Source organism: Rutilus rutilus, assembly GCF_951802725.1.
Source record: "Rutilus rutilus genome assembly, chromosome: 14".
NCBI lineage: Eukaryota > Metazoa > Chordata > Actinopteri > Cypriniformes > Leuciscidae > Rutilus > Rutilus rutilus.
Genome location: NC_140219.1, coordinates 24,069,871 through 24,096,186, shown reverse-complemented (window position 1 = coordinate 24,096,186; position 26,316 = coordinate 24,069,871). Strand labels below are relative to the sequence as shown.

Sequence of the window (26,316 nt, the reverse complement as noted above, 5' to 3'; positions counted from 1 at the left end):
CAGTTACATTGGTATGATACTGATAATAATAAAGCATTTCAAAATGATGAATAGAATACAATGCAGTTAGATGAAAGGAATGGTATTGGGAAAGACTAAAACACATTATTGATATACATAAAATTTATGTTTATGTCCGGGTGATATCAGGAGCGCGCATTGCCGCTCGCGCATGTCCAGTAACCGCATCACTGGGCACGGCAGGTTGAGGTTGGGATCGGCACTGGAAAAACACAACATCCACCCGAATGAGCTCATCGAGTGTCATTCCTCAGAAAACGCGTTTATTAAGGTCTTAATAAAGAGCCACATATCCGCATCTTAACATGCCGGTAAGACTGATATCTCCTATCTGTATTTATCGCTGTGTAATATGTGTGTTGTTATGCCCCACCTTCCCATCATCATTCCTTCGCTTTGCAACCAGAATCTCATGCAAATATTCACGGACTGTTATTTGACAGCGTTTTCTAACACGCGCTCGTCGTTATCGTTTACTTCTATGATGCATTTAATTCTTATGTGATGATTTTGTCCCTTTTAATGGCTAGAGTGGTTTTGTGCACAACAAACTAACGTTAGCTGCCTGCTAACGTTAGTTATTAGCATCATAGCAAATTTAAGGGGGTTTACAATGTTAAGATCTCTCAACTAGTCAGATTCACGTTTGGATTCATGAGAAATCGTTTAAAACCCCGCTTACAGCAGATAACTAGGGATGTTCTGCGTGTAAAAATGAATTTGCCTTTTTGTTGTCGATTAATTTAGCCGTTAGCTTGACACAGGCCGATCATATCCGCTGCTTAGCAACAGCGTTGACCCCACCTATCAGAGACATCAGCAACTGGTGACCTTTACAGTAAAGGTTAATATGACAAGAGAACCCATAGCTCACGTCAAAATACATTAATTTGGTCTTTATTTATTTATGGGCTCTTTTCTTTCTGTGACTTTTACAAAATAAGCTCTTATAAAACAATGAACAATTTCACTAGTTTATTTGTCAACTAACTTAGTGGACATACACCCACTGGCCGGCCACTTTATTAGGTACACCTTGCTAGTACCGAGTTGGAGCCTCTTTTGTCTTGTTTGTGGCAACAAGGTGCTGTAAACATTCCTCAGATATTTTGGTCCATATTGGTCGTCATTTGGTACTAAAAGGCCCAATGTGTGCCAAGAAAAATCCCCCACCATTACCTCTCCAGCAGCCTGAACCGTTGATACAAGGAAGGATGGATCCATTCTTTTATGTTGTTAATGCCAATTTCTGACTAGTGGTGCAAGGTATCATTGGATTATATTGGTCACAGATCGGATAATTTTTCGGATCAACGCCAAACAAAAAAATGGTGGGGTTAATGTAACTTTGCTTTTCATTTATTGCCTAAAGTCCACTTTAAGTACTTCAGTACCACAGCAGAAATCTAGCTTTTAATACTAGTGAACAGTCAGTAATAAAATAAGAACAAATAGCCTACACAAATTACAAACATAGATAAATACAATATAACAAATTTAACAGTAGGACAGTAGGATTCAGGTACAGAAATGTGTTCATTAAATGTAAAATAACACTATAGTGTTCACTGTATACATTTAATATAGATTAATCTTTGTTAAAGCAACAACTTTGTTTTGTTGTTTGATTAACATTAATAGACACAGCAAATATTTATGGCTGCTGTCGCTTTAAGACCTAATGAATGGATCCGATTTCTTTCTCAGCTGTTTACGTTCACTGAAGACATAACCGACTGTGTTTATGAAAATACTTGGCGAGACAGGCATTTTAACATAATTTTGTGTGTATATGTATGTGTCTGTTCAAGCGACAGGAGACGCGCGAAAGAGGATTAAATTCGATCTGTGCACTGTCTGAAACGCGCAACTCTGTGTGTGTGTGTGTGCGTGCTTCAGGTGTGTGCTGCTGTACGTATAAAATATACGGTGAGCGGCAGTTCTGTTGGAGAAAATGTCTTGTTGATGCCAGAGGTCAGAGGAGAATGGCCAGACTGGTTCAAGCTGATAGAAAGGCAATAGGAACTCAAATAACCTCTCATTACAACTGAGGAAGCTTGAAGCAGAAGGGTTACAGCAGCAGAAGACACACTGGTGACACTCCTGTCAGCTAAGAACAGCAAACAAGTTTTATTTCTTTTTCAGAGAGGCTCTTCTGCAGACCTCAGTTGTAATGTGAGGATATTTGAGTTACTATTGCCTTTCTATCAGCCATTCTCCTCTGAACAGACTGGCATCTACAAGGCATTTTCTCCCAACAGAACTGCCGCTCACTGGATATGTTTTCTATTTGGGACCATTCTCTGTAAACCTTAGAGATGGTTGTGCTTGAAAATCCCAGTAGATCAGCAGTTTCTCAGACCAGCCCGTCTGGCACCAACAACCATGCCACGTTCAAAGTCACTTAAATCATCTTTCCTCCCCAGTCTGACGCTCAGTTTGAACTGCAGCTGATCGTCTTAACCATCTCTACGCTCAGCAACATTATGTTGCTGCCATGTGATTTGCTGATTAGATATTTGCGTAAACAAGCAGGTAGAAAGGTGTACCTAATAAAGTGTCCGTTGAGTGTGCATGCAGCATTGAAGATTGATGTATTTGCAAATCATTAAAAACTGACAGCTGGAAGTTGAGAAGCGTGGCTTTGACCCATTGTGGTAATTAACTGAAGCATGCACGCCATGTTGTAATTACCGTAATTACCAGATTTCAACTTATAAAAAGCATTCACGTCCTCGTAGAGCTCGTAATTACAGCTTGTAAGATGGGAGTTTTCTGAGAGCTCCTACTTGTACCACGTGACCGCTGCAGATTTATTTAGGTGTTGATGGTGTTAAAACGCATAATTCCCAGTCTGAGGATGTGAACAGCTCGTGTAGAACGTTGCGTGTTGTCATTGCCACATGGCGTTTTATGTATTAGACACAAATGCGTGATGCCTAAAACAGCCTTAGCTGTTTTTCTAAATCGTACTACATTCTACTGATGTAATGAGGTCACAGGGATATGTTTGTAGCGCAATTTACAACGGCTTCGAACGCGGCTCAACCAATCAGAATCAAGGACCGGAACTATCTGTTTTCTAAACATCATTTTACACTATTAGTTAAAACTAGATATTAAATATGGAATTAATCCAAGATCGACACTTTTAATTAATAAGAGTTGTTATAGGCCTATGACTTAATCTATTAATCAGATAGACTCGTTATTAGTTGCAGATAGGGGTGTAACGATTCGTTTTAACAACGATTCGATTCGTATCGCGATTCGTGGTTGGGAGATATTGATTCATTTAGAACGATACGATACGAAACGATTCAGTGACTTAAAATCGATTCAGTGACTTTTTAGCCAAAAATTCTTGTAAGGGAATCAGGTATCAATTAATTATGGATATAAACAAACAAGTAAACAACAATTAATGTCAAATGCATTCACATTTTATTTGAATAAAGTAGGACTGAACGATTATGACAAAAATGATAATTGTCGATTATTCCCTTGAAATTGTAATTGCGATTATTAATTACGATTATCACAACATTGAATGATGTTTTGAATAGTTTGGCCATGGGACCCACATTTCCCCATGGTCATCAAGCCGCGACCCACCTTTTTAGGAATTATATATGCCTATTATAATACATTTGTTTACACAAAAATTGTTGACACACAAGTTCTGTCCCCCTTTACTTAACATACAAAAAAATTGTAAGAATATGACAAATACTGATAAACAGTAGGCACTTCGAGGTTAAGCTATTAAATAGTAGTCCCAAACTAGTTTTTGTTAATACAATCTTGGTATGAGCCACCACAGTCATATAAAAATATACAAAATAACCAGTAAGTGGCATTTTGTTATGGAAACAAACAACAATTAGGCTACCATGATGATACACAATACTTAGAAGAACTGGTAAAGAAACATGGAAACTGCTCCTGATAAATAGCAACACACATGACGTACCAATAACGTAATTTATTGGTATTTTACTTTTATTTCTTAACTTACTAATTTACGACGTTGCATTCTCATATGTCTTTTGCACTTTAGTGAAGTGATACAGCGCGCTCCGCCGCATTTGCGCGTGCAATTGAAGAGTGCGCGCTACTGCAGTATAGCTATGGAGGGATTATTGGGTCAGATTTAAAACTAAAAATCTAAAACTAAAAGTCTTCAACGAAAACTAAAAGTCTAAATTTGAAACTAAAAGTCTTAAACGAAAACTAAAAGTCTAAATTTGAAACTAAAAGTCTAAGTCGAAAACTAAAAGTCTAAGTCGAAAACTAAAAGTCTAAGTCGAAAATGAATTTGGTATTTAGGATTGGGCATTTAGTATTTAGGATTGGGCATTTGATCATTTAGCCATTTAGGATTTAGGATTGGGCATTTAGGGATTTAGGATTGGGAATTTGGTATTTAGGATTGGGCATTTAATCATTTAGCCATTTAGGATTTAGGATTGGGGATTTGGGGATTTAGGATTGGGCATTTGAGGATTGAGGATTGAGGAGTGTATGCAAATAAGGAGGCGGGGCCCAAATACTGGAGGCTGGGTTTGAAATGGCTGGTGCGCAGAGGCACCTTATGGACAGCAGAGGGAGCTCCCAGTGCTAAGGAGCACACTGTAATGAAACCAAACAGAGCGAATGAGCAGGGCTGGAGCGAGTAGTGTACTTTATAATGTGATAACTTCAACTTAAAGGAGAACTCCGGTCAATTTTAACATTGAGCTCATTTTTTTGTACATTTGGAGTGCTGTCAATACAGAGAACAACGACAAAAATCGGTGTTGCCTACACCGAGTTATTCTATTTTTAAAATTTGCACCCTATTGACTTCAATGGGGCAAGTAGTAAGCCTGCTTTTTAGCCTCTTAACATCCTTTAAGTGTCATTACAAGTGCACAGAAAATGTGAGTGATTCCTTCCGAGTGAACACGAGTGGATCTGACTGCAGTAGATGTTAGAGATATTAATAAAAATGAAGTTAATTCAGCCAGCGCTCATACCTTTGTTTACATCCTGTTTTCGGTGGAAGGCCATAGTAATCGATTGTCGAGTTCACGCGCATAGGTTTAGTACCTATGATCACGCGCGTGAACTCGACAATCGATTACTATGGCCTTCCACCGAAAACAGGATGTAAACAAAGGTATGAGCGCTGGCTGAATTAACTTCATTTTTATTAATATCTCTAACATCTACTGCAGTCAGATCCACTCGTGTTCACTCGGAAGGAATCACTCACATTTTCTGTGCACTTGTAATGACACTTAAAGGATGTTAAGAGGCTAAAAAGCAGGCTTACTACTTGCCCCATTGAAGTCAATAGGGTGCAAATTTTAAAAATAGAATAACTCGGTGTAGGCAACACCGATTTTTGTCGTTGTTCTCTGTATTGACAGCACTCCAAATGTACAAAAAAATGAGCTCAATGTTAAAATTGACCGGAGTTCTCCTTTAATGACAGTGTTGTAACATTTATGTGGCCTCACAAACAAAGTCACCAGTGAAAGGAGTGCTATCGGTCTGACGACGAGAATAACTATTATTATCTATCTATAAATTACAGAAACGTCTGTGTGTCTGTCTGTCTGTGTGTGTGTCTGTTAACCGCATATCTCTCGAACCGTTAGTCCGATGGATTTCAAACTCGACAGGTGTCTCGCTACGGGCACGAGTAAGTGCAGTGCCAAGTTTGACGTTGTTTGGATGAGAAATGCAAAAGATATCATTAAATATATCATTTTTAGAAGGTTGTGGTTTAAAAATAAACATCGGTCAAAGAAGCCCCAAGAAGGTTGTGGTTTAAAAATAAACATTCTGACAATCTGTCAGCTACACTGTTTACTTCTGAATATTATAGTTTGGTTCCAAAACGTGATAAATCCATTTTGATTAATTTGAGTAAAAATGTGTTTTCTTTACCAAGAAACCAACAATTACTAAAAACACACACAAAAACTGATTTTGCACGGGCACTTTGCACTGCTCCCTGAATCGACATGCTTATAAAACACACACAAAAACTGATTTTGCACGGGCACTTTGCACTGCTCCCTGAATCGAGGCGCTTATTCATTTGTGGTTGTAAACTGAATCTGTAAGTCAGCTATGCTGTTTACTTCTGAATATTATATTTCATTCTGGTGCGCTTAATGCTATCGCTACTGTGTAATAGTAGCCTATGCTATTCACCAACTAAACATATCCTATTCAATGCGTTCACAGTCTCTTTCACGGGCATCATTGTAGTTGCCTATTCACAAACTGTTTGCTCAAGCATAACTTTTTCTCGGAGTTCACTGTGTGCTTTCTACCATGCACAAATAAAAATGTCACTGAACTTTTGCTGTGTAATTGTAACAATGAGCACTCAAACACACCAAACCAACAATTACTAAAAACACACACAAAAACTGATTTTGCACGGGCATTTTTTGCACTAGAAGGTTGTGGTTTAAAAATAAACATTCTGACATTAGAGGGTTGTATCGGTCAAAGAAGCCCCAAGAAGGTTGTGGTTTAATAAACATTCTGACATAAACACTCAGTCAGCTACACTGTTTACTTCTGAATATTATAACTGTGTGCAAATTATTTATTTATTTTGTAGGTAGTAAATATATACTATATATTTATATATAGTATATATAAATACTATATTATATGCTTCGCGTCGGGGTCCCGTTCAGCCTGTCGGGGTTGTTATTCGCTATAACAACCGCCTCGCTATACATTATCCCTTACATAAAGTACAGTACTCGCTCCAGCCCTGCTCATTCGCTCTGTTTGGTTTCATTACAGTGTGCTCCTTAGCACTGGGAGCTCCCTCTGCTGTCCATAAGGTGCCTCTGCGCACCAGCCATTTCAAACCCAGCCTCCAGTATTTGGGCCCCGCCTCCTTATTTGCATACACTCCTCAATCCTCAAATGCCCAATCCTAAATCCCCAAATTCCCAATCCTAAATCCCCAAATCCCCAATCCTAAATGGCTAAATGATTAAATGCCCAATCCTAAATACCAAATTCCCAATCCTAAATCCCTAAATGCCCAATCCTAAATCCTAAATGGCTAAATGACCAAATGCCCAATCCTAAATACAAAATGCCCTATCCTAAATACCAAATGCCCAATCTTAAATACCAAATTCATTTTTGACTTAGACTTTTAGTTTCAAATTTAGACTTTTAGTTTTCGTTTAAGACTTTTAGTTTTAGACTTTTAGTTTTCAATCTGAACCAATAATCCCTCCATATATAGCGGCTGAGAGACAGGAAAGTCTGTTTTTCTGAGGTGAGAGACTTTGCGCTACTGCAGTATAGCGGCTGAGAGACAGGAAAGTCCGTTTTTCTGAGGTGAGAGACTTTGCGCTACTGCAGTATAGCGGCTGAGAGACAGGAAAGTCCGTTTTTCTGAGGTGAGAGACTTTGCGCTGCTGCAGTATAGCGGCTGAGAGACAGGAAAGTCCGTTTTTCTGAGGTGAGAGACTTTGCGCTGCTGCAGTATAGCGGCTGAGAGACAGGAAAGTCCGTTTTTCTGAGGTGAGAGACTTTGCGCTGCTGCAGTATAGCGGCTGAGAGACAGGAAAGTCCGTTTTTCTGAGGTGAGAGTGAGAGACTTTGCGCTGCTTGTTGTCTTTGCGCTGCTGCTGGCGCGTCACGCATGGCGACGACGTCACAGATAGGCAGACTGAATCGAGTAACGTTTAACGTTAAGAAAAAACATCCATATAAAGTCTGACGTGCTTAAATCCAATGCGTTATTTCCTAGTATCAATACAATCGATTCATTACCTTTTAAAACGATGTTAGATCGATATATGTCGTCCGGAACATAGATATCATATAAAGGCTAGATGTCTCGTCCGCGCTGCTGGCCAATGGAGCTCGACATCCGCACACGGCGGCCATCTTACGACAGGGTGCTCGCTCACTCATAACATGGTGCATGTACTTTTAAATAACCATAACTTGCTCAATTTTCTACCGATTTTCAAACGGTTTGGTTTGTTATAAACGTCAGAGATGTAGCTATTATACTGCATACATATGAATAATTATGTTCAAAATGTTTAAGCATTCAGAATTATAGCCACGTTAATAACGTTTGTAAGAAACCAAACCGTTTGTAAATCCGTCCAGATTTCAGCGAGATAAGAGGATTTGTGTGCGTGCTGCTCACTCACCTTAATTCACAGAGCCCTGTCCTAAGATGGCCGCCGGTGATGCCGGAAGTGACTCCGCCTTAAGACATCTAGCCTTTATATGATATCTATGGTCCGGAAGACCAACTTGCCGAGCACAGATCGATGTAGTTGGATCGTAGGAATATAAATCGATATAGTTGATGAATCGTTACACCCCTAGTTGCAGATGTGGCAATCATTAATGAATGGTTTAGTTCTTTATGAATTAGGCCTATATGCTAACTCAAGATTATCTGTGAATTTGTTAAGCATGAATTAATGCATATTGGTCCTCCTATATTATAAAGTGTTACCAACATTTTTGTAATATCTGACATAGACAAATTATACTTTAACAAAGGTAACTTAGAATTGACAATAGAGTGCTGCAGGGATTACGTCCAAACCAGCAAGACTAATATAAAAATAAGGTCTGTGGTAAATGTAACTTGACAATACTTGAACATTTTGCTCAACAGCATAAATAATACACACACCCATATCAAAAAGAATGTGAAGCCATTATTTTTATTTAGAAAAACTATGTTTTTAATAAGCATCTAGAAATATATATAGAAAGTATCGTCAAGTTATGTTTACCAGACCTTATTTTGTTCATGAATTGAAAAACCCCTTTATAAAACCCCATAGGAAAAATCTTGAGGGAACCAGTGGTGAATTAGTCTTCTGGGTTTTAACGTTATCCCTGCAGCATTCACTAAACGTACTTAAATTTCTTCTAAAACAAAATTGTTAGAATTAGAAATGATGCCCCAACTAAGGGGCAGTCATATGCTGCGTTCACACCATGTCTTAATTACCGTAATTACGAGATGGCGACCCGTGAGATGTTAAAATGAATCTGCTGTGGTCAGGTGGTACAGCGGTCACATGGTACAAATTCAGTGTTTATAAAGTGAAATTAGGAGTTCTACGAAGACATTAATGTGATGTGAATGCACCTATAAACTGTCTGTTTATTTTATTTATAGTTTAGATTTTACAAAATCAATTACAATAAAAAAATATATATATATTTTAATGATGAATTTTCACGCATTTATGTCCGACTTCCATTGTGCTGGCAAACAGTCCCGCCCTAATGTTTTAGGTTTGTAAACCCTAAAACTGGTTTGTATTTGTACAGAGCAATAAGCTGGATAAACCAGAGAAGATGGAGGTGAGTGATAACGTGAAGGTGGTGGTGAGATGTCGACCCCTCAACGAGAAGGAGAAGATGATGGCACACAAGCAGGCCGTCACTGTGGACGAGATCCGAGGAACCATTACTGTGAACAAACTTGATATAACTAGTGAGCCGCCAAAGACGTTCACCTTCGACACAGTGTTCGGACAAGATAGCAAACAGCTGGATGTGTATAATTTAACAGCTCGACCCATCATTGACTCAGTTTTAGAGGGTTACAATGGTAAGTAAAAGACAATATAAATATTTCTTGCATAGATTGCCAAGTTTTTATCTATATGGCTGTTTTTGCAGAGTATGAAATGATGATTCATTTCTTTTTTTCAGGGACCATATTTGCATACGGTCAGACAGGCACAGGAAAAACGTTCACCATGGAGGGTGTCAGGGCAGTGCCTGAACTCAGAGGCATCATTCCAAATTCATTTGCTCATGTATTTGGCCACATTGCGAAAGCAGAAGGAGACACCAGGTGAGACGGGGATTGTTTTTGAGTGCTGTGGTTGAGGGGTTAATGTGTTTATTCAATGTGTTGAATTAATGAATTCTCATGATTTCTTATGATCCATCTTCTCAACGTTATTTTCATATGTTATCTCGTCGTGGTGTGACCGTTATTAAGATAAACTCTGCTGACATGTGTTATCTGACAACAGGTTTCTGGTAAGAGTTTCGTATTTGGAAATATACAATGAGGAGGTGCGTGACCTGTTAGGAAAGGACCAGATGCAGAGGCTGGAGGTGAGAAAGCAACATATTTCAGCATATCTGAAAGTTGAGAGCTTGAGATGATAGTGTTTCTCAGTCCTGCTTCTGGGGGGCCCCCAGCATTGCACTTAATTAGATGTGCCATTAATCCGACATTCCAAATATTGGTCATAAAGCACTCGACTAATGCATACATCCGTGGGAAATCTTTTAAACCCGTCAAACAGAAAATGATAATTCAAACTAATTTGATAATTACTGGTTTGTTTATTAAATATTTCTCTATATTGGATTTAATTTGATGCTTTTCAATGGTTTCAGCATTTTTCTCCACAATTAGAGTCAACAAACACTGGCTTATATTAATAACAACATACATTTTAAGTTCACCAAGGCTACATTTATTTGATTAACAATACAGTAAAACAGCAATACTGCCATTAATCCAGTCTTCACGCATGATCCTTCAGAAATCATTCTAATATGCTGATTTGCTGCTCAAGAAACTTTTCTTAATATCAATGTTGAAAACAGTTTTGCTGCTTCATATTTTTGTGGAAACCATTTTAAAGTTTTTCATGATTTTTTGATAAATGGAAAGTTCAAAAGAACAGCATTTATTTGAAATAAATATTTTGTAACATTATAAATGCCTGTTGTCACTTTTTATCAATTTAACGCATTCCTGATGAATAAATATATAAATTTCTTTCAGAGAAAAAAAATCTGACAGACCCTAAACTTTCTGAATGGTAGTGTAACCTTATGAATGTAAGACTTCATTGTTTTTGAGGAAGTCTGACTTAAGCTATATGAAATGAGGCAATATCTTGTGCAACTTAAATTCAGAATTGTAAAGGCCACAAATGCAAATAATGAATGCTAAACTTATAATACAGGTCAAGGAGAGACCTGATGTAGGAGTTTATATCAAGGATCTTTCTGGATATGTGGTAAACAATGCTGACGATATGGATCGGATTATGACCCTTGGACACAAAAATCGTGAGTATATATTAATTATTTTATTGAATAAATGAAACATACTAGTTTGTTTTCAGAATGCAAAGTAATATTTCGATTTGGATAAGTAAAGTCTTTAAAATATATCTTAAATGTGGGTATGAATATGTAATATTTATGTGGGTATGTTTTGCCATGAGCATGGATGACTGCTTTATTTCTTTATTGGTTGCAAAAATCTAAAATGAATTTTAATGAGTAATTATAATCAGTGTTGGGGCTAACGCATTACAAGCAATGTGAGTTACGTAATCAGATTACGTACAGTTGTAACCGAAATTATTCAACTCCCATGTCCCGTCCCATGTCAAATCAGGTTTATTGGCAAAATTTACAGACTTTCAGCTGTTTACAATGAACAAATCAAACAAGAGTAATTGAAATAGCTCAAACCAACAAATGTTTCAAGTGGTTTACTTATATAAACATCACATTTGTTTCATTTTCTTTCTTTTTTTAAAGAAAGAGTGTTGAACTTCCTTCTTCTGTGTCCTATTCTTCTGTGATTCAGAATTACAGCACAGCTGTTAGGTTTTGTGTGAGCTACATCCTTTACTCTACAGGCATGAATTTGCATTTCCTTCAGCCTGTGGCTTCACTTTTGGTGCCAAAAATATTTTTTTGTGTGTGTTGTGTTTTGTTATTACAAACAAGCATTCCCAGCCCAGGTGAGAAAAAGTAACACAAAAGTAATGTTCCATAAAAAAGTAACACAGTGACACAATTAGTTACTTTCTTGGGAGTAACGCAAAATTGTAACGCATTACTTTTAAAAGTAACTTTCCCCAACTGATTATAATCGTAATATAGCAAAATGTGTTGACCAAAGTGAGAATATTAGAGCGAGGGTCAACTTTACTTGGCATTGGGTTTGGCAAGTGTTGTTTTTTTTTACACCAAAATTTGTGTTGTTTGTCTTTGTCCAGGTTCTGTAGGTGCGACTAATATGAACGAGCACAGCTCTCGCTCTCATGCCATCTTCACCATAACTATTGAGTGCAGTGAGAAAGGTGTAGATGGAAATCAACACGTGCGCATGGGCAAGCTACACCTGGTCGACCTTGCGGTAAGCGTCCCTCGTCATGTGGATAAACTTTAGTGTTTTGGTTTCCTTTCCGTCACTGAATTGTTTTATTGCTCAGGGATCTGAAAGACAAGGAAAAACAGGTGCCACAGGTCAACGTCTTAAAGAAGCCACAAAAATCAACCTGTCCCTGTCCACCCTGGGAAATGTTATCTCTGCACTAGTGGATGGGAAAAGCACCCACGTGCCCTACAGGAACTCAAAACTCACCCGACTGTTACAGGACTCTCTAGGAGGAAACTCTAAAACCATGATGGTACGATAGTCGATGAGCACACAGTTATGAGCTTTTTCTACTAGTTATGATTAAAACTCTGTAGAAATGAATGCGATTTCAGTCAAAGTACTGCAGACAGTATGATTCTGTTTTGATGATCTGTTACTTTGCAGTGTGCAAACATCGGCCCAGCAGATTACAACTACGATGAGACCATCAGTACCCTCCGTTATGCTAACCGCGCCAAAAATATCAAGAATAAGGCCAGAATTAATGAGGACCCCAAGGATGCACTGTTGCGCCAATTTCAGAAGGAAATTGAAGAGCTCAAGAAAAAACTGGAAGAAGGTACCACACATCAGTTTCTTCTATGTAATGTGTTTATGTCAGGGTTGGTCTTTAGGATGTGACTCATTTCCTCTGGTCTAAACCCTCATGAGCTTCAAAGTTGTCTTCATTGGGAACTACCTTCTAACGTCACACATGAGGTGCATAAGACTCCCAATTAAGACTCACAGTTGATTCTAATAGAGTTTTATGTTAGCATGTTGATTAGTTAAAGGCTGGTGATGTTGGTAAAATTATATTTAACAGTAATATTGTGAAATATTATTTCAGTTTAAAATAATTTGTTCTATTTGATCTATATACATTTTTTTTATTTTATTCCTGTGATGTCAAAGCTAAATTTTCAGCATCATTATTCCTGTCTTCAGTGTCACGTGATCCTTCAGAAATCATTCTAAGATGCTGATTTGCTGCTCAAGAAACATTTAATATTATTATCAATATTATAATAAGTTGTACTACTTAGACATTTTGTTGTAACATGTCTTTACTGCCACTTTTGATCAATTCAATGCATCCTTGTTGTTAATTTCTTGCAAAGAAAAAACTTTGAACGATTGTGTATGTTTTTATTTTCACTAAATTCATATAAAGAAAAGTAATATTTATTAACTTTCATAAAACAATATTTTGCTTTAGATTTTGACCAAAGATGGTGTCTTGAAAGGCAGCCTAATTTTTTGCTTTCTTTGACTGAATTGATCAAAGAAAGATGCACTTATCAAAGTTAGAGTCCCTTTAGGGTTTGGTACAGAGCCAGAGTATTTATACATGTTCAGTGCTGAGAAATGCTTTGCTACTACTGTTCAGGCGAGGAGATCTCTGGCTCTGACGGCAGTGGATCAGATGACATGGATGAAGGTGAAGATGAAGTTGGTGAGGGAGGAGAGAGACGCAGGAAACGAAGAGGTATGAATTTTTCCACTTCATGACTGGACAACATTAGCCTGGTAATACCAGACTCTGCTACTTCGCTTTGCTTCGTAGAGAGAGTCTGGAGTTCCGTAATAGAAAAACGTTTTCTTTACCGCCTGGGGGCGCTAGTCTGAAGCTTAAAATCATTGGTTACCCGTAAGCCAATCACATAACGTTTGGTTATGGCGTGTGTTATGCGCATGCTCAGCCGCATCTAACTTCCACTGTAAACGCATGTATGATGCGAAAACAAAACCATCGAGCGAAATACCGGAGTGAACATGGCTGTGAACGACTTTTGCAGATTATGTGAAGTAAATCTACGCATCCACGGTACAATCAGCGGCTACGTCACGGCTCTCAGCCCGCCCTCTGTTCGTTGATTGGCCGGCTGTTTTCAGGCCGGAGGAAAACGGAAAGCTATGACGCGGTCTCAGCGAAATGAAATTAAGCGGAAGTACGAAGTCTGACGTAGTCAGGCTAGGACAACATTAGTCAGAGAGGTCTCTTAGAAAGATGATGCAGTCTGTGGTTTTGGCTTTTTACCACAAACTCATTTGATCGTTCTGTGTGTTTGTCTTTGACCTCATTGGATAATGTTGCTTTATTGCAGAACATAAAGAGGTTAAACTTTCATTCAAGTTTATTTATAAAAACTTTTTGAATTGATGTCTTTAAACCTTCTGATGCACTGCACATCCCCTGGCATCAATCTAGGTTGAAATGTCTGGATTTCACAACATATCAGTGAAGGAATAGACAATGTGGCTTTGGTTTGCTTGTCTAGACCATCAGATCAGGCAGACGTAGTTTCATTGTGCGTCATGAGCGAAAACAGTGAATGCCTGGTAATGACTCTACACTGGGACCACTGGTGGTCAAAAATGCAGATGAATGCAATTTTTGTTATAATAAACTATCATCAGCCTCAATTTGAGTGAAAAGCTTGATTGAAAAATAAACATGAATATCAGGATGGTTTAGTATTTGGTCTGCTTTAATGACAGTAGCGCTCACGCTGCACAGGGTAAACCTGATGATCATGTTCTCCAGCATGATTTGAGAATCATCCAAAGAGCATCTTAGCTTGCCTTGTTGCATTTTGAGGAGAGATGGATGGAGCAGCACATGGAAAACGCGAGTTATTCCCACCTTGCGTGTGCTCCCTTAATCACTTTTCCCAAATACACACTATGCTGATTTGCTGCTCAATAAACATTTCTTATTATTATCAATGTTGAAAACAGTGTTGAACAATGTTGAAATGCTGCTTAATATTTTTGTGGAAACCATGACACATTTTTTCAGGATTCTTTAATGAATAGAAAGTTTAAAAGAACATTGTTTTTTTTTGCATTACGTAAACATTAAATGTCTTTACTGTCACTTTTGATCGATTTAATGTGTGATAGAGACCTGAGCCGTCACAAGGAGAATCACACCAGGTGTCCGTTTAAAGGTCGTTCCAAAAGAAGTTGAATACTTTAAAGGCAAGGAAGTGCAAGAGGTCCATACAACCGTGGATAAGAGCAAAAATGAAAACAAAGGTTACAAAAAACTGTCTAAACTAGCACTGTTGAGGTACTAAAACTAGCACCAACTTCTCTCACTAACTGTTGGAGACTGAAGTTTCTCATGCTCAAGCAGCATTAACAACCTTTGCATTAAGCCACAAATCACTCTCTGTTCCCCCTGCCTCACTTCTGGACACTCTTAAATGCACAATTTTCCCACCTTTAGGTAACTGGAACATAACCATTTTCTGTAAAACTAACTCTTGTCTCTCTATACATTCAGCAAGTTCCCTCAATGATTAAGGCAAAGAGTTTAAACACAATCAATAAATACATGCAAGAGAAAAACAAAGATTGTCATTTGCACAACTGATATTTCTTAAATTAGTTAAAATGAGCAATTCCCCACCTCCCAGGGTGTACACATACCTAGAGGTTAGGCGCACACTACATAAAACAGTAAAAACCCACATGAACAATTATAACGTGCAAGATATAAAGAACAACAAGAACACAATTTTGAGGGATCACAATGTTCTTGCTGAATGAAGGATTAATTTCTCTCCAAACTTGTGAACAGTAGTGTACGTAACTGTATTCAAAGCCTCAGATAGCACACACTGTGCAATGCGTATTACACAATGAAAATTAAATTTAAAGAACTTGCATTAATCTTGAATGCTCAAGCTCCAATGTGGCACCCGCTGCTAATCATAAAATATACCCAGCTTCTAATAACGTTGAATAAATGACATGAATTAAATTATTCACCAGTCAAGCCTTTATTTTAGGTGCCATAAAACAGATGTGTTGTAAATTGAATCAGTAGGTAGCAGCAGACTCAGTGACACAGCAGGAGCTGAATATAGGACACTATACTTCTACCGACAGGAACTCTATAAATGGATCACAGGCGCCAACTTTCTCACTGAAACTCACATCTGATTACTTCATGCTAATCGTCTTCCTTTCTGGTGCACCTCAGTTTTTCTGCATCAGCCTAATGCTGTGTCATTTCACTCCAACCCAATCGCAGACTTGATTCCTCTTTAAAAGACATTTAGATGATGATATGATATGCGCTTGCGTTTTTTCTCTTATTGTGCAGTGGGCCTGGGTGTCATAATCTCTTCACTAGTCCAACCTCCCGCCACCTCCAAACTCTAGAAATAGACTCTAGAACTCTGTGTTACAAAAACTTTTAAGTGTGAGAAATTGAATTAAATCATCATTAGTGGATGTCTAGACATAGACACATTATGCAAACTATCATCAGCTTATTAGTGCTCAGCTTTGGAATCTTATTTTTCTGCTCCTTTCTCAGTCACAAATGCTCTGAGATCATTAAAGCTTCTTGCTGACCATCAAAAATGTATGAAAACTGCCAAAATTGTGTTGGGTTTTAATTGAAAATCATTTAAAATGGGATGTGTTTGAGAAAGGAAGGTGAGATTGTTCAGATGACTTGAGATGGGTAATGTTATACTCAAGCGGCAACCTCTCCGTCTCTCTCTTGAAACCAACACGGAAGTGAGTTAAACTGCAATTCGTTGACTGGCCGCTTGAGGCTGGTGTCAAAAGTGAGTCAAATCTGTATCTCCCCCATGTTAAAATGCCAAATTTGACGGCAGAAAAAAACGTATTTACAGCCTGGTGTCTGTATGTGGCTTTGGTCTATACAGCTAATTGTGCCCTTCATGACAACTGTGAGGGGGGTGAATTTTTTTTATAACTCATCCGTTTAAATTATATTAAGCCTTCAAATTTCTGCATAATTAAGGGTTTCCACTTTTGAGTGACAGGTGGATTCCCAGCGCATGAATAATACAGCGCTTTAGTCATTTTCACGGATCCGTGTGAACTGGGATGGTTTAGACAACGACGTCGTCTGTATGCAGAAAAAAACGCGTAGGAATAACTTTTACATTTTTAGTACGTCGCTGTCGTGTAAACGTACCAATGTGGTTTGAAAATGCCCCCTTTCCTACCGCCAACACATTATTCGCTTTTGGTAATGTAGTCATCATTATATCAATTAATGTGTGTCAGATGTTGTAGAGAGTAAGGTTACACTTTATTTTAAGGTGTCATTGTTACTGTGTAACTATATATTTAAGTGCTGAGTAATAAAAATTAACAACATGTACTTGTTTAGGGTAGGATTAGGTTTTGGTTGACGCATTATTTACTGTTATTACTACGGTTTGTACATGTAACACATGTAACAAGGACACTGTAAAATAAAGTGTTACCGAGAGTGATACACATTACCATTCTGATACATCGGCTTGTAGACGACTCCCTATAATTCGCTCTCCTTTTCTTCTGAATCTGTTTCTGGTTCAAACATATATGGCTGAATTAAACCAATATTTCCACGTGCCATTGTGCAGCGTTTACTACAGACACGGTGTAATCACCATAGGAAAATCTCAGAGTAAAACTGGGAGCTGATACTGAAGGAAACTGAAAAATATGATGAGAATGAGATGAGAATTTTATCTATGTATCATCTTTTTACTCTTTTAGTTCCTTTTATAACTGTTTTAATTTTCCTTGCTTTTATTTTGTGATTATAATTCCTTTTTGTGTTTTTAATTGTAAAAATTGTGATTAATTCCTTTTTGTGTGAAGTACTTTGAATTACCATAGTTAAGAAATGTGCTATATAAATACATTTGCTTTGCCTTGCCTTACAGTGGATCAGGTAGTCTGAGCTGGTGTGATTGAGTAGAGGCGAGGACTTAATGTTGAAATTACCGAGGTTCAGCTTGTGAAAAAGAATTCATGTCCTCATAGAGCTCGTAATTACAGCTTGTAAGATGTTTTCTGAGAGCTCTTACTTGTACCACCTGATCGCTGCAGATTTATTTAAGCGTTGATAGTGTCACCATGGAAACCCATTCGCAGTCCGAGGACATTAACAGCTCCATATAGAACGTCACGTGTTGTCATTTCGAGCGTAGGGTAATCACGCATAATTCGCATATTCATGGATCCATGTATCCTAAATTAAGCAAGGGTGCAGAGTTAAATTCAAGCTATTTTAAGGCACGAGGAAAAAATGTCATCTTGATTATCAAAGATGTGTTCTAAGGGATAAAATGATTGACTGCAGGGGGACTTTAACATTGAGGATGAGAAAAATGTGTTGACGTTTATTGCAGCCTCCAGTGAATGTCTCAAAGCCTGTCATGAAATTGTTAGTAATACTAATACAGGATCCATTTTCTTAAAATAAAATATTATTTATTTATTATTTTTGGGTTGAAATAAGTTGAAATGTCTCACATTTTTTTTGTGAGATTCACCCATGACAGCAGTTAATCACTTTGTCATTAACCTTTGAAAACCTCATGTGAAAAATGTCTGACCTAGCAATAAGTTTACTGTGCAAACGGATCAAATAGTCATGAAATACTCTATAGCTTTATGGTGCCTTTGTGTGAGCAGTGTCAGTCAGCTTACAATGAAACTGGGATGAATTTAAGCTGGGCAAGATCGCTGCTACAAAATGGTTGTGTTGTTCTGATGTGATGTTGATCTGATGTGATGTTATTTCTTGTGCTAAGCGTTTCTGCTGAGGTTTTTATATCTTTTCTGATTGTGTCATGCTCAGGAAGGAAGAAGGTGTCTCCTGACAAGATGGTGGAGATGCAGGCGAAAATAGAGGAGGAAAGGAAGGCGCTGGAGGCCAAACTGGACATGGAGGAGGAGGAGAGGAACAAAGCACGTGCAGAGCTTGAGAAGAGAGAGAAGGACCTTCTCAAAGCCCAGTAAGATGATAACAAATCATTGAACGGGTGCTGGCATCTTGGATCGACAATATGTTTACATGCAGCCAAATAAGCCATCGTGTAAATACCTTAATCGATCCAAACGAGCTCTATCCAAATGAAATTTCGATCGGATTGAAAGGGGTGGTTTATTCCTTTTCAAATAAGATCGAGAGAACATGTAAACACTTGATCGGATTGGAAACCGAAATTGAAAGCACTGCACATGTGCAATGACGTAGCGTAATGACATATGACGTGTCATATACATGAGTGTCCCGTCATTTTAAAATTCTCCTTTCACTCAGTGGAGCAGGACAACGTCCCAACAGTCCTGGTTTTGGGTCTCGAGGAGGGGCATTTTTACTGCGTGATAAATATAAGCAGCACGGCAAACCGGTTCATATGCTCATTGTCTCCAAATTATGACCAGACATGGATATTAAGTCTGCTGTTTAAAACAAATAAAGAACCAATGTAGGAGAAACGTTATTATTCGCAAACTGGGAAACTGTATATTTTGTGCAGTGTGCGCATGTCAAAAAATGTATTCCGCACATCAACCCGATCACTTAAGTGTTCATGTAAAGTTTAGACTTTAAAAGTTGTAACTTTTTCATGTAAAGTTTAGTACATTGTAAACGCTACGTTTGGATTCATCAATCAAAATGAATTCAGTCCGATTGAAACAAAAGGTGTGCATTTAAACATAGCCAGTGTCATAAGATTTTCAAGGTTTTGAAATAATGCCGAAAATTTCAATTGAGCACCAAATCGGTCGCAAATTGGATTACTCCAATATATAAGAAGAGTTTGCAGCAGCCAAAGCAAGAAAGGTTCTCTTTTAAATGGTGAGGCAACTGTATTAATTACACTTTATTAACTTTATTTACAAAAAATTATCGGGACGGCATATTCCTGTTTTGCCCAGAGCCACCATAGTCATCAAAAATATAGAAAGTAACACAAAGTGAAAATAAAGTGGTATTTTCTGTTAGGGTTACAGAAACTTCAGTTACGATGGTAAATACACAATTTTAAAATGAACGGTTAATAAAACAAATGGACACTGATCTTGATGAAAAGGATAAACATCATACCTGCATGCAAATCCTTCCCAGCTAACACATGATGTACCAGTTATGTAATTTATTGGTGCATGCTCGTAATTTACAGTATACAGTATAGTGAAGTTATATACACGCACACTTTCACATTTGCACGCGGCGCGAGCGCAGTATAGCACCTGACAGGAAGGTTTTTTTTTTTGAGGTAAGGATTTTTAATTTTGTAACATTTTAGGTTTACAACACGTTTTTCTCACTTAAAATGACAGAAGAGTCACACACATCCAAAAAAAAAAAAACATTTACAATTACCGTTGTTGATGTTTCTTTGACTACACACTCCATGACCCACTCAAAACGGTCTTGCGACCCACCGGTGTAGAAACACTGGCTTAGATGATAATAATATAATGGGTGTATGAGTATAATGTTCTCATGCTTTGTATTATTTTCTGTATCTCAGACAGGAACATCACTTATTACTTGAGAAGCTGTCTGCTCTGGAAAAGAGGGTTATTGTTGGTGGGGTTGATTTACTGGCCAAGGCCGAGGAGCAAGAGAAGCTTCTGGAAGAATCCAACAATGAACTGGAGGAGAGGAGGAAGAGGGCTGAGCAGCTCCGAAGAGAACTGGAAGAAAAGGAGGTAAAGATGATGATAAGACTTTAGCAGATTCATTCTTGACCAATATTCTTGTATAGTTTTATCTCACAATGGATCATGGTCGCAAATGTCTCTAAAACAGCAAGAGCGCTTGGACATTGAGGAGAAATACACCAGTTTACAAGAAGAGGCTCAAGGCAAGACCAAGAAACTGAAGAAAGTGTGGACCATGTTGATGGCAGCAAAATCTGAGGTGCGGTACATTTCTTGTGCTTTCAAATAGCGTAGTTGACATGATATTGAAGTACTCTGTCTCTTCTGTTTCAGATGGCTGATCTGCAGCAAGAGCATCACAGGGAGATCGAAGGTCTGCTGGAAAACATCCGGCAGCTGAGCCGAGAGCTGCGTCTGCAGATGCTCATCATTGATAATTTTATTCCTCAGGAATATCAGGTCTATATTAGCTCTTCCCACAATATCTACTCCAACCATATTTAAAAAAAACCCAGGGGACACATTATATATATTTTTTCGTTAACACTTTATAATAAGGTTTCATTGGTTAACTACATAAGTTAAAGGGTTAGTTCACCCAAAAATGAAAATTCTGTCAGTAATTACTCACCCTCATGTTGTTCCAACCCCGTAAGACCTTCGTTCATCTTCGGATCACAAATTAAGATATTTTTGATTAAATCTGAGAGCTGGATCACTCCTCCATAGGCTTCTAAGGAACCGAAACTTGCTGGCCCAGAAAATGTATTAAAGACATCGTTAATATAGTCCAAGTGACTCCAGTGGCTCAATCTTAAGTTTATAAAGCGACGAGAATACTTTTTGTGCGCAAAAACAAACAAAAATAACGACTTTATTCCACTTTTCATTTCCTTCTCTCTGGGCCTCGAGTCTTTTCACGTAGTGTTTAAGCGTAGCGCGTCTGTGTTGCACGTCACCACGTAGGCTCACTATTGGGCGACGCTGGTCATGTGTGTGATACGTGGTGACGTGTAACACAGACGCGCTGCGCTTAAACACTACGTGAAAAGACTCGAGGCCCAGAGAGAAGGAAATGAAAAGTGGAATAAAGTAGTTATTTTTGTTTGTTTTTGCACACAAAAAGTATTCTCGTCGCTTTATAAACTTAAGATTGAGCCACTGTAGTCACTTGGACTATATTAACGATGTCTTTAATACATTTTCTGTCATTAACTAAGAATGTACAATACATCTAAAGCATCTACATATATACACATAAGAAACCTATCTGCAAAGCTACAGTACTGTGAAAGGTTTTTAGCACTTGTGTAAAAAAAGTCAGGATGCTTTAAAAAAATAATGTCATAAATAGATTTTTATTAATTAACTTATATTAACTAAATCAATATTTGGTGTGACCACCCTTTTTGTTTAAAACCGCTTTTGTCCAGGTACACTTGCACATAGTTTTTCAGGTAGCTTTGCAGGCAGGTTTCTTCAAGCATCGCAGTTCTTCTGGATTTAGTCTGTCGCAGTTTTTTCTGTTTCTTCATGTGATCACAGACAGACTCGATGATGGTGAGATCAGATCATACCGGCTGTTGTCAGGCTCAAATCTCACTGGATTATTACAATTAATGGCAAAGTGAACGTTTGGGAATGTAAACTGATATTTCCTACTGAAACATTACAGCAAAAGATATACACAACTGGCTTAAAAACATTTTCTTTGGGGGGTGAAAATACTAACGTGCCCAAGACTTTTGCACAGTACTGTGTATATATATATGACCACTGCATAAATTTTTACAGTACTACTCTAGTTTTCAATATTTGTAAAAGGCGGCATTACTTATTTTTTCTCCTGCACTAACAGCGCTTCTGGGCGTAGCACATGCATGAATTAACATGCAATCAGATTAGTCTGATATTTTTGCTGATAATATAAAGTGTGAACTGCTGCTCTTGCACTGCAAAGGGAAAAAGGCCAAAACTGAGCTGGCAAATAAACTGCAGAAAGTTCTAAAGGGATAGTACACTCAAAAATTACCATTGTGTCATCATTTACTCGTCCTCATTTCGTTTCAAAGAAAGAAAGACGGTCTTTCTTCTGTGAAACAAAAAGAAGACATTAAGAGAAAAGAAGACTTTTAAGACTAACTTATTTACCGTGCCTTTCAAACGTCCCCAAAAGAATATGCAGAGTGTCTGAGCTTAGCTTAATTTTGATCTCAGCGTTTCAGGTTGCCTACTATAAAAATGTGCAAACGACATCTTGTTTGTTGTCTTGTGTACAGGAGATGATTGAGAACTATGTGCACTGGAACGAGGACATTGGAGAGTGGCAGCTGGTGAGCTTCTTGAACACATTTCATTTTGCGATCCTCTCCGATCTGGCATGTTTGGGAGCAATGAAAACGTGTAATACAGCTGATCTATTTGCTATTTTTTTTTTTAGAAATGCGTGGCCTATACAGGCAACAACATGAGAAAACAGACACCTGTGTCAGACAAGAAAGAAAAAGATGTAAGTGTCAGTTCAGATCGAATGTTTTCCAGAGACACACGTGATGCATGCTCTTCCCTTTTAATGTTTCGTTTTTGTCCTCTGTCCCTCTTTCGTGACTCAGCCATTTGAAGTGGACCTCTCCCATGTTTATCTGGCGTACACCGAGGAGAGCATGAGACAGTCCCTAATGAAACTAGAAAGGCCTCGGACATCAAAGAGTGGAAAGTCCAGGCCGAAAACTAGTCGTAGGTGAGGTGTTTTTTTTTTTGTTTTGTTTAGTTTTGTTTTTACTTTGTGGTTCACACCTTTGCACAACGGAGGCACAGTCACAATGTAAATGTTACAACATTTACAATTAAATAATCCTTCAGTTCAGTTTAGTGCATGATGCTAGGCTGTATGATTTTAGATGTTGTTTAAAGGTACAGCACTTAAAAAGAAAAAAAAAAGTTGCTGCCTTAAATGTTTAAGTACAATCAACTTGGATTTTTAAGTAATTTAAACCTAAATTACATTAAACTAACTTAAAAAAATGGTTGCATCTTATATAAATGATAAAAAAAAGTTGTTTTGATGAGTTAAAGCAATATAAAAACATCGTATAAGTGAGTCTGTGTAATTGATTAGTTCATTGTTGAAATGGGCACTATACAGTGCTATGCATAAGTTTAGACACCCATGCTAAAGTTGACTAAAAAGAGGAATAAAAAATCATCTTTTGGAAATTGAACTTAATGCCTTAATTAAAAAAATTAGGAAAAATCCAAACTTTAAGGACACCAATTTTCTTTGTGAATGAATAATGTATCGTAAATAAATAAATGTTCTTCCTTAAAATACAGGGTGCATAAGTTTGGACACCCCTATGTTAAATTCCCATAGAGGCAGGCAGATTTTTATTTTTAAGTATTTTTTTTTTAATTTTTTTTTTAGGATACTATGCATCCTGATAAAGTTCCCTTGGCCTTTGGAATTAAAATAGCCCCACATCATCACATAGCCTTCACCATACCTAGAGATTGGCATGGGGTACTTTCCATAAGATCATCTCTCAATGCAAATCAAACTAGCTATTAGGCTAACTGAAATAAAACCATGCCAATCTCTAGGTATGGTGAAGGCTATGTGATGATGTGGGGCTATTTTAATTCCAAAGGCCAAGGGAACTTTATCAGGATGCATAGTATCCTAAAATTTTTTTTTTTTTAAATACTTAAAAATAAAAATCTGCCTGCCTCTATGGGAATTTAACATAGGGGTGTCCAAACTTATGCACCCTGTATTTTAAGGAAGAACATTTATTTATTTACGATACATTATTCATTCACAAAGAAAATTGGTGTCCTTAAAGGTTGGATTTTTCCTTAATTTTTAAATTAAGGCATTAAGTTCAGTTTCCAAAAGATGATTTTTTATTCCTCTTTTTAGTCAACTTTAGTATGGGTGTCTAAACTTATGCATAGCACTGTAAGCATGAAGTATATCTCAATATTCTGTGTCCATAATGATATATATAATGATATTTTTATGAAAAAGTTATTCATTTTACTTTTATATTATTATTATTATTATTATTATTAAATTAAATAATCCAAAGAAAATATAAGCTTTAACAATAGTGTGTTTGGTTTGATCTCGAGTCAAACATCTCACGGTTTGTACATTACCTTTCAAACGTTTGGGGTCAGTAAGATTTTTTTTATGTTTTTGAAAGAAGCCTCTTATGCTCAAGGCTGCATTTATTTGATCATAAACCGTAATTAATAAATAATAAATCGACTGCTTTATTTACTTCCATTAACATTAGTTAATGCCGCAACTTACATGAACTAACAACATATTTTTAGAGCATTTATTAACCTTTGTTTATATTAATTAATAAATGCTGTAGAAGTATTGTTCACTGTTAGTTTGTTAGCTGATGTTAACTAATGAGTCCTTAGACAGAAAAATAGTACAAATAGTCAGTTACAACAGTAATATTACAATTTATATATTTAGTTATTTTAAGTTAATACACTACCAGTCAAAATTTATAATAATTCAGTTTATGTTTTTGAAAAGAGTATTTTATGCTCCCCAAGGCTGCATTTATTTGATCAAAATACAGTAAAAAGGTCAATTTTAAATAACTATTTTCCCTTTGAGTATTAAAATGTAATTCATTCCTGTGATGGCAAAGCTGAATTTTCAGCTGTCATTGCTTATTATTATCAATGTTGAAAACGGTTGTGATGCTTAATATTTTTCTTGAAACCGTGATGTTTTTTGTTTCAGGATTCTTTGATGAACAGAAAGTTCAAAAGAACAGCATGTATTTGAAATATTATTTTTTTTGTATCAATGTTAAAGTCTTCATTGTTACTTTTGATCAATTTAATGCACCCTTGATGAATGAAAGTATTCATTTCTTCCTTTTTTTTTTTCTTCTTTTTTTTTAGGAAACGCTCCTCCAAACCAGAGGCAGTGATTGAATCCCTGCTGCAGTGAGCCTTTTGTCTGATGAAGACCACTATATTTTGTGCATTTTCAAGGCCAGTCCAGTATATGTCTTAGGGAATACTGATTCTTGTGACGTAAAGGCACTTTGACTTAAGTGTAGGTGAAAAGAAATCATGTGTGAAACTCCAGAGCTGCTCCAAAGCTGGGTCTAGGTGAGGATAGTGTGCGGTAAAATGTCCATTATGATAGCACTCCAAAAGCCACATTTCACCTTAACATAAACACTGTTACTCTATATTCGGCTTGACACTGATGGCTGTGCTGGCATGTGTTGAGCAGCTTATTGGTCTGACACAAGAGACGCGCTTGCCATCAGGTAATATGCTATTGAGAAACCAATCTAATCTTAATGTTTTATCAAATTGGCAGCGTGCAATTGCTTTAGCTCCATCTACACAAGCTATGCTACTTAATTTTTTTATAGTGAGAATGTGCATGCCATGTTCCCTTGCCATTAGCTTAGCTTACTCTAATTGTAATGTATTTCCATTGTGCACTGTAGTAAAACCATTAGTCTAATGTATTATGTAAAAATGTTTACATTTACAGTTTTGCTTTTTGTTAAATTATTAAATTATTTTACAAGGTAAAAATGTAGCCATGTTTTTTTTTAAAAGTAATCATTTCAAATTCCAAATTGAAAATTCAC

General features: G+C 37.3%; 1 protein-coding gene across 2 annotated transcripts; it reads left to right on the top strand.

Annotated features, from left to right (window-relative positions):
• The first annotated feature begins 158 nt into the window (after positions 1-158).
• Positions 159-26,255, top strand: kif3a (kinesin family member 3A). Of its 2 annotated transcripts, XM_084430153.1 has the most exons (18): positions 159-332; positions 9,367-9,649; positions 9,754-9,898; positions 10,083-10,167; positions 11,034-11,139; positions 12,084-12,223; positions 12,300-12,497; positions 12,632-12,806; positions 13,617-13,715; positions 18,855-19,011; positions 20,542-20,722; positions 20,823-20,933; positions 21,008-21,133; positions 22,954-23,007; positions 23,115-23,183; positions 23,287-23,414; positions 25,443-25,479; positions 25,607-26,255. In XM_084430153.1, the coding sequence occupies exons 1-17, from the start codon at positions 327-329 to the stop codon at positions 25,450-25,452; spliced, it is 2,073 nt and encodes a 690-aa protein (XP_084286279.1). In that variant the 5' UTR covers positions 159-326; the 3' UTR covers positions 25,453-25,479; positions 25,607-26,255. The 2 variants fall into 2 exon arrangements, with proteins under 2 accessions (XP_084286279.1, XP_084286278.1); XM_084430152.1 differs by lacking the exon at positions 25,443-25,479.
• Positions 26,256-26,316: the final 61 nt, after the last annotated feature.